Genomic DNA, 9607 nt, shown 5'->3' with positions numbered 1-9607 from the left:
TCCTACAGTGTTGACGGTTAGTGAAGGCATCAGGAGAGGTGTAGAGTGTGTGAGCAGGAGAGAGGAGAGACAAGAGAAGTTCTTCATTCATTCAAACATTGATTGTTGTTTTGTTGGTTGTCGTGATCACGGCCGACAGTGACCGGTTATTAAAGATCAACGTGTTCACGAATCGGCTCGTCATCCCTACAGCGTACGGACGGACGCTACAATACATATGCATTTTCTGTAGGACTTAGTAAATGTCATTCATTCTTCTGCTTGTCAGAGCCCCTGTGGTGAGAGCTTTATAGACTCTGATCCGGACTACAGTCCTGAGCAAAGCACCTCATCGGGTCAGAGGGGACAGGCTCGAGGTCAAGCGAGAGGGGCAGTCAGTACAGTCAGGGGAAGCAGAGGCAGGAGACGGGGACGGGGAGTGAACGCCGGGGAAATGTACGCGCAGGAGGCGGGCAGAACGGCAGGACGGGATTTGAATGGTTTGAAATTTTGGCACCCAAAAAAGGCTGATTGGTTGGTGTTTTCCCAGGTTTACTCCGGCTGTAGATAGCAGCTTTTCTTCCTTCTTCTTTAAGACTACATTATGTATTGATTGCCATCAGGACATAAAGATCATTTTAACCAGTATAACAAAAAGTGTATCTAAATCTGATTACCAACCCCAGCTTTCAATAAAGGTTAAATAAAAAATAAAAAAAATAAATAAAAGAACTGAAAATGTTTTTAAAAGACACTCTGGAACACTGTTAAAGACATGCTTCAGATACATTTAGCATCAAAAAGAAGATGTTTTCTTGAAAAATTATTTATTGGCAGACCACGCTGTGCTTCTGGTCAATGTTACAAATAATTACAGCACATACTTTATGCATTTTTTCAACAATAACCATTCCCAAAACATCCAAATGGTATATTTATATGTAATACATATGTATATACATACATACATGTGCATAAAAAAAGCTCAGAATGCACTCAAAGAATTAGAGTGGAATAAAACAACCACAGTACGATGATACAGTGTCAAACCTAGATTAGCAAGCAAATTGTGCATTGAATACAAAAATCACACTTGGGGTAAACATTTCATGAAGGTATGATAACACAGGTTGCATAGAATTGTTTTCAGTTTCAACATAAAATAGCAAATGAACCTTATATTTATAAAGTAGTGACTATGAATATAGTGTCTATGTTGATATAAATGAGTATGAGGTAATCAGATTTTTATGGCAATCCAGTGTCTGGATCTGGAAAACAGTAACATATTGAATTCCTGTACGATGCTCATATGTGCACAATGAAATCACAATGACAAACAAGTAACAGTTTGTACAGTAGATCTTAAGAATGATAGGTTTAACACAACAGTAAAAAGGAAATGCCATGATTTACCTCAGCACTACATAACAAGCATTGAAAAATAAATAAATACACTTAAAACTAATGAATCAGGGGGACAGCAGTTCTGACAGTAAAAACAATGATTGAGGGTAAAGCATTTCATTCCCTTTGAGTGAAATCTCCTCAAATGTATTAGACATGGTAATATTTCAGGGTGTAGAAACAATCAGTACTTAGCCCTGTTGTTGGAGGGATCTGGAGTCCCTGCTATCTATACGCTACATTAGTCACCTCTTTGAAATCCAGTAGTTGAGCCAAAAATTAAAAGTAGTTCTTGTTGGAAATAGAGAATATAGAACTGCTACTATACTACACTGTACATTGCAGACCAGCTGTCTTGAAAGTTTCTACAGTACCACAAACTCTACCAGATTCACTTCTCTTATTTGATTTAGTGCCTTATGTCACTTAAAAGGTCTTAAAATCATGACACAACTTACTTTTAAGGGGAAATTTGACAACTATAAGCTACTGATGAATACAGTTTATACGGGATATGATGGAAAATACATCAACTGGTGAAATACAACAGCAAAGATGCTTTGTCATGATTCCATTCTGATCAGTGATCAGATTTTTTTAAACAATTTGGAACAATCTTACGATACAAAAATATATGCATGCAAAAACATAAAACATGAAAATGTAAAAAATGTTTCACTGCTGCAAGGTAGCACAACATACATCACAGGACCTCAAGATGATGTGATTTCTTAGGCACGCACAGCATCTACTGATAAATCATTCAATTCTTGTCCCTATGATGGCTAACGGATGTATCCAGTGTAGTACAAACTATGGGCAGCAAATCAAACAAACAAAGCCGGATGTTAACACAGCAGTATGAAAAATATAAACCTCTCTTGACATACTCAGTAAACCAAATGCCATTCAAGTTAGGAGGCATCTTCTATAGCACCTTTGGAAAGTAACACCTTTTTTTGGATCAAGTGGCATCAAAAGCAAATGAAAAATGGAGTGCTGACAGTATGACAAGTGCCTTGAAACAGCTGCTGACAAAGTCTGTATCCAAGTGAGTGTCCCAATCACTCCCCGGCCGTGGAAGAGATGCAGTATTTCAAGTAGATTTCTGAATAGAATCAAAGCTCTTAAAGTTTGTCTTGCTTTACACAATCTTCGATTTTATCTAAATGTGAGGCACTTGCAAAAAAAAAAAAGTCAACTAAAACTCTGAACCATCAGTGTGTCTGTTAGACCTCGGAGCTGTCACTGTTCATGACAGCTTGTGTCATCATGGGCTCTCTGCTGCTGGAGCTCTTCGGTACGTCTTTCTTCTCTCGCTTGGACCGGATCAGTACCACCACCAGGATGATGATGAGCACCATGAGGAGCAGACCTACAAAGATCCCGATGATCAGCACTAGTCTGTCGTCACTGTTTTCCTTCTGGTTGAGCTCCCGGGGGATGATCCCTTTGGTGAAGATCTCTCTCTCTGGGCTCGTCCTCTGCTGGCTGCTGCGGTCCAGCGCGATGTGGAGGATGTTTGTGCCGCGGTTGTTGCTCAAACCGATCTCCTCTACTAAGTCTGGCACGTCATTGGTTGATCTTTTACTGCGATGTTGACCCTTTGGCAGCAGATTTGTGTGCTGACTCATGACATGGTACTCCAGGCTCCTCTTCCCTATGCCACGGTTAGCGTTGTCCCGAGAACGAACTGTGTAGATGGTGTGAATGAACCACTCTCTGCCTGCAGACACCTGAAGAGAAAGAGTCGTATTAAAAGACCAAGAGGCACAGACTCAGAAAGAGATCTGGACTCAATAAAAGGAGAGGAGTCTGAGTCATTCTGTCTTCACAGATCAGAAACTACACAACGGCCAGCCCACATGGTGACTGGATTGTTCAGGTCGGTGAGTCTTTTTTTCCCACTAAGCTTTTTAAGAAGAAACATCGAAGAGAACAGCTTTTAAGGTCACTTTCTGAGACTCCAAAGCAGCAAAGAATATTTTCATCTTGCTCTTCACAGTTGTCTGTTAAACAGCAGGATGCCACAAAGTAATACCAGCTCCCAGAAAAAGAACATAAATTCCAGTACAACCAGAGGAATGCATCTCAAATCGGTGAAATATGAGCACCAGAACTGTTCAAGGATGCATATGTTTCATGTACTGAACACTTAAAGGCCCTGAGTAGACATTCATCCATACAGTTCATCTACTCTTTATTCCTTTGACAAGTCATTTCCAGTTCTTTTTTTAAGATCTCAACTTCTTCATCTAGTTATCTAAGGGTAACTATCGGCTGGTTTCCTCATTACAACAGTTCAATTTGTCTATTGATCTGTTAATAACAAAGCTCCAAGATCTTGAGAATCATCATTTTTTGTAAAATGTATGGATGCATGCTTGCTCCAGTATATACTGACCTGGAAGAGAGCTGAAGAATCCAGTCTGAAACCATCTGATCCAGGTTGTCTCACAAGACCTAAAGCACCGGCATCATCCACTGCCAGGAAAGCGTTGAATGCCACATCTCCAAATGAGCGGGCCTGGGTCTCAGGCTGAGCCTTGTCCTGAAGTGAAAAAAGACACAGGAAGGAATGTTTAGTTTTCAATCAGCACAGAGCACGAGCAACATGATGAAAGTTAACCTTTGTGCCTTACAATGATCTTGAATCTGTAGAGCAGTGATGGGGCATCAGCCAAGCAGCCAAACTCAAAGTTGCTGGGGTTGTATTTGGGGACGTATCCATCAGCTCCAGTACACATGAACACTTTTTCAATGCTACACATAAAGGAGTCGCCCAAGTTTTGCACTGGATCCACCATCACCCTGCCGTAGATTGTATCACCTGAGGAAGAGGAAGACAAAAATATGTAACGCATGTCTTACAAAATCAGATTTTCTGATGATCTGATGATTTAACTGACAGTGCTAAGGTTTCATTTTATCCACCAATGTGATACTCCGAATCACGTAACTTAGCTTAGACTAGATATTAACAACACCATTAAAAGCTAAATCTGCTCTCACCGTATCAGTCTCACACTCACTTGAACAGCATCTTCAAAAACTTTTCAAGACTTCAACATCTTTCAAGATGAATAAAATTCAGGCTCTTGGGATTAGATTTAGGAAAGACATAAAATGCTTCATTTTCCTCTCTTTTTCTTTATTTTGGAGTCACCAAATAATGGAGGATGTTCATCCTATATGGTTATTTTAGAATATATGATAATTTTGCTGAATTGCAGAGATGTCATTAGAGCAAGGACATAACAACATTTTATACAATACACAGACTTTTAAGAGCAGTTGGCATTCAATGACTGCATATTACCCTGTGAGAACGCAGTGTCACTCTCCTGTCCAAAGCCCATGGAGCCGTCTGAGAGCCAGAGTGTCCGTTTGGAGAGTAAAATCATCTGTGTGTTCAGGCTGAACTCAGCAGCAACAGGATCACTCACCTAGAAACACAATGAAGGCAGATAAAAGCATATACAAATCACATTAACAAAGTCAGAACAGACCAAAGCTGACAATGAAAACAATCTTATTTTGATCCTTATTGATACATTACATCCCCAAAAATTGGTAACTGTAACTAAAAAAAGCCTCAGTGTAGCCTCAAAACCTTCCTTGCATGTTAAGTTCCTTTACTATCAGGCAAACCCATTTCATATTTGCTCATGTTGGTATATAGTTTAATTAATAATTCGTTACATTTTTTTTTGATTGGTCAGTCAAAGTACAACATTTTTAACATCTCTTCCTGTTTGGGTAAATCTTGAATGGGAAAGAGAAAGAGACCTATATCCTGGTTTTGCAGATTCTATTTCTCCCAACAAATTGATAACCTTCCTCATTTATTTTTCTGATCTAATTTCATACGGGGAGAAATCACCTGCTGAAAGCGAATGTCCATGTCAAAGGTAAGAGGCTCTCTGGGACTGCAGACAGGAGGGATGGTGTACTCCAAGCTTGGAGGGGACGTACAGGGGACCAGCTTCACTGTGTATGTGCCAGAGTAATCACGAACCTGACAGGGAGAAATTATTCATAGTTAGGTGTGAAAAGATAAAAATAACACGGAACAACTACATTTCTCATTGGTTAAGAAAATGTCTCCTCACAGCAAAATCAGAGACAAATGACCACTGCTGGATGGGCTGGTTGTAGGTTGGCTCATTCCTCACAAGACTGAGGTTAAAGGTCAAACCAGGGTGGTCCGGACACATGACCATGGAGGTGAGTCGTGAGGCTGATGGGACAATTTAACAATTAAAAGTTATTAACCAATTCTAGCTGCATGTTCAGTAACAACTTTAAGAGCTTTTATACAGAATAAAGACACTTCAGAGAAACAGAAAATATTGTATACTATATTTTAAAATGTTTTACTATGCTATAGAAATAAATCATACTACATAAAACATACTGTACCTGAATGTGAATTTACAAACAAGCCTCTAAATCGAGCTTCAGTGCGGAAGTTGACTACCAGGCGTCCCTGGCCGTTTATACGCATGCTGGTCGGGTACAGTGCTCCTGCAAAAACAGCCACAGATAGTTTTTATTTGGCTACTTCATTCATTTGCAATTTCTGACTTAAAGATCAAGGCACATTTTTCAATATTACTCCAGTTATACTTCAAAGGACTGTTCAAGTCTTACCTTGTAGTTCAGCCTCTGGTGGGCTACCTATTCCATCTCTCCACAGGATGGCAGTATCGTACACAAATGTGAGCCTCAGCTCTGACTGCAAGTCAAAGTGCTGCCAGCCTCCTGCTCCCACAGGGGAGTGAAACACGTAGGACACATGAAGGGGGACACGTAAGGTCACAAAGGACTGGACCAGATTCAGCACCTGCAGAGAAAACAGAACAATGTTGTGTCAGATCGACAGATGCAAGAAATATAAATGTAAAGATAAATAACAATATTCTACCATTATGGCTTTACTGTATATTGTCTCCATAGAATAGGTGAACTGAGGGCACATTTTCCAAAGATGTCAGCCTGTAATATCAACTTCATGTAGAAAACTAAAGTATTGTTTTTAGCTTTAATTGTCTCTAGCTATTACAAGGTGAAGTATAGCATTTTCATTTTCTTGATTAACTAACTTTCATAAAGTATTTCTAAAATAAGTTTTCATCAAAAGAAATAAGAGATATTCATGACAAAAAACACACAAACCACACTGTATCAATAGTTGACAGGTGTAGTGAACAGCTCCTAAATCTCCTCTTTTAAAAGAGCAGTCCCAAACTGGTCAAAGAAATGTGAGTGGTGAAAGTCCTGAGCGGTAGCGTTCTCTGGTATCTGCACTTTCCTCTGACCTGTGGGAGGTATCTGCCTGCACCGGCTCTGTGGTCGTGTGGAGACGTGTCTACGCCTCTGGGCGCTGAGAGCTCAGGCAAATGATTTGCAGAATGGCCTTCTGACACAACCTGCTGGGCTTTAATAGATTCCTGGGGTCCTGTTAAGCTGGGCTCTAAGCCCTACACGGTGACATGACACTGGCCTCGGCCTGCACAGAGTCGCCTGCGCTCAGCCTGCTTGCCCACTTAGAGGAGTACCCAGGGTCACAGGGCGCCCACAAACAAAGGAAGCCTCTTTTCCATTGATCCTGCCTAACAAACCCTGGAACTGAACCTCTGACGCCCCAGTCTATGCATTAACATACTGCCTTTTGGTCGGTTCAACAGTAACCATAGCAACAAAATCTACATACAGAGCTTACACGAGCTGAATGTATACCACTCTCCCCTTGATGGAAAGACAACAGGGACAAGAGGGTAGTTTGTATTGCTGATGCTTGTTCTGTATTTTGATACTGCTAAAGTAAGATGATCAAAATGATTCATCTCTGTCTTCACTTTGTGTTGCAGTCTTTTATAAATTATCGGATAATAAGTGATCAATATGGTCAGTGAAGTCAGAGTATAGACACTATACTCATATCTGACCCCAGTATAACACAACGGGCCAAGGTAACGTCGATATCACAGACAGCAGCCTACTGTCTTGCCAGGACATGTTTTTAAGAACCACATTCACCTTCACATCATGTGGCTACAGGCAACAAAGTTCCACTTGTTGAGAAAAGCTGTTATCACCTGAGTGATGCCTTTGTTATTGAATAAACCTGAAGCTATGTAAAATGAGAAACTCCCATTAAACCAATAAATACTCTTCTATACTTTCAGCAGCAAAATATCTTGAAAAGTGCTGCAGGGCTTTAATCACTAATCCTGCAGAGGAGGTTTTCACCATGATGTGCTCTGTGCACTCTTCCGGCCTTCTTTATCAACACTCTACCTTAATTAACTGCAAGTCAACCAACAGTATGTTTCCAAGGTGAATGCAAATGTTGAAAGCTGTGAGGCATGCGAGGGCTTTAGGATCTCTTCCTTACAGCTCCACATAAACCAGCTGCTGCTGCAAACAACACATTCTATCTCACAGCAAAACAGACAAATAGAGGTTTTATGCTCGACACTTTGTCAACTCAAATAACTTCTCTTTCCGGGGAGTTGAAGGAAGGTGTCAGGTTAGTCATTATAACAGAGGTTAACGCGAGACAGTAATGGATGACTTCCCAACTTGCTAGTATTTACTTAGGGATCTTTAAAGGAAAACCGAGAAGGCAAGCATGGTGTTAATGTGCATGTAAATGATTCATTGGTTCCAAAAACCCAGGAGTCTTTTTAAATAAAAACAGGAAAGACTAGTGGAAGGATTTAACAGAGCAGTAACTGTTGAGTCCACATTCCTATCCTGAAGGAGATTTTCTTCTTTATTGGACTAACTCTTGGCATCTGATGTCAGGAGATGACAAAAGGGGTTAAAGGTGAGCTGAAGCTCAAAGGTGGAGCTGCTTACCTGTCCATCAGTCCCGACGGTGCCTCCACAGTCGCTGAGTAGCTCAGACATGTCATAGTAGCTGCTAAATTCCCACAAACAAGCCTCCAAGTTGAGGTTTCTGTAGAACCGCAGTGTACTGGATCCCCTGAGGGAAGTGCTGTACTGGTAGGGGGCTGTATCACCGATTACTTCAGGATTTTTGGTGGCTTCAGTAAGGAAGCTGTAGCGAGTCTTGACCTCGGAGAAGTCCAGCAAATTGGAGCAGCGGTGGTTGCCGACACGGGTGCCGTCGGGGCTTAATGTGAGCTCAAAGTTAGAGAGCGGACGGGTCGATACCACAGGCAACATACCTGAGCGGTCAGAAAGTGGAAGTTTTTAAATGTTAGATCGACAATATTTAAAAATGTAATTGAAGTAGCTTCATGTCAAGAGAATGTGTTTAGTGAGTGACAAATGGAACCATAATTTCTGACACCCAGCTGAAGTCTTCATTAGTCTGAAAGCAACTTTTGTCTTATAGTGCTTTCACTGAAGAGAAGTATTTAGACAATGTAATGTGTAGCTCTTACCATCAATGTGAGGCATTGTGACAGTCAGTTTGATGAAGTTGGGGTGGTCTATGTCTTCTGTTCCAGTGTACCGCAGCTTCGCAGAGAATGGCTCTGCCCCGACTGTGCCTACAACACGAGGCTGGCACATTCCTGCAACCACACCATAAACAAACAAACATCAAACTTTTTGTTTTCCTAAAAAATCCTCCACAGAAAATTCTTTCATGTTGCAGTTTGCTGTCAGAGCAAGGACAGTTTGTACTGCAGTGGGGAGAGCCAGCAGCTGCTTATCACACTCAGCCATTTCCATGACAGACGCTAAACATTTCCATCTAGAAAATGAGCTGCACTCACCCTCGTCCCTGCTGATTGACACAATGGGGCTGCTGAGCTCCAGACCTTCATCCCCATTAGAGTTCACGGCCCTGGCGGCACACTGGACCCGAGAACCGGCCTGGAAGTAGACTGAGTCCAGAGTAATGAGCTTGGAGGACGTGAAAAAGGTATCAAAGTCAACCTCTCTCATAGGACTGGTGACGCCATCAGGGCCTGTGGGGGCGCTAACAAGCCAACGATAACGAGTGAGGGTGTTGTTGATGTTCTCGCTCACACAGATGGAGCCTGTTTTGTCATAGTCTGGGTACTTTGGGTTACAAGCCTGGAAAAGGGAAGAAGAAATACAGCCAGTGAGTGAAATGCATCTGAAAATCCCTGCAGCAGCCAAAGTCCTTTATCTATGCTCCCAATGCCCCCTCAAGGAAGCTATAATTGAGCAAAGTGAGCACATCTGCTAAATACTACCTAATTAGCAGTGTTAAGCT

General features: G+C 41.4%; 1 protein-coding gene across 1 annotated transcript in view; it reads right to left on the bottom strand.

Moving 5' to 3' along the window:
- Positions 1–795: 795 nt before the first annotated feature.
- Positions 796–9607, bottom strand: part of frem2b (FRAS1 related extracellular matrix 2b) — a 53425-nt gene continuing 44613 nt past the window's right edge. Inside the window, exons 14-24 of the mRNA XM_034700309.1 lie at positions 9141–9444; positions 8805–8936; positions 8254–8585; positions 6040–6232; positions 5809–5913; positions 5499–5626; positions 5270–5404; positions 4706–4832; positions 4029–4216; positions 3791–3937; positions 796–3122 (exon numbers count right to left, since the gene is read on the bottom strand). Of these exons, the coding sequence (XP_034556200.1) occupies positions 2616–3122; positions 3791–3937; positions 4029–4216; positions 4706–4832; positions 5270–5404; positions 5499–5626; positions 5809–5913; positions 6040–6232; positions 8254–8585; positions 8805–8936; positions 9141–9444 (2298 nt within the window). The 3' untranslated portion in view covers positions 796–2615. The remainder of the gene's footprint in view (positions 3123–3790; positions 3938–4028; positions 4217–4705; positions 4833–5269; positions 5405–5498; positions 5627–5808; positions 5914–6039; positions 6233–8253; positions 8586–8804; positions 8937–9140; positions 9445–9607) is intronic.

The sequence above is a fragment of the Notolabrus celidotus genome, chromosome 14 (genome assembly GCF_009762535.1).
Source record: "Notolabrus celidotus isolate fNotCel1 chromosome 14, fNotCel1.pri, whole genome shotgun sequence".
Lineage (NCBI taxonomy): Eukaryota > Metazoa > Chordata > Actinopteri > Labriformes > Labridae > Notolabrus > Notolabrus celidotus.
Note: the sequence above shows the minus strand (reverse complement) of the source record. Positions and strands in the feature narration are given on the sequence as shown.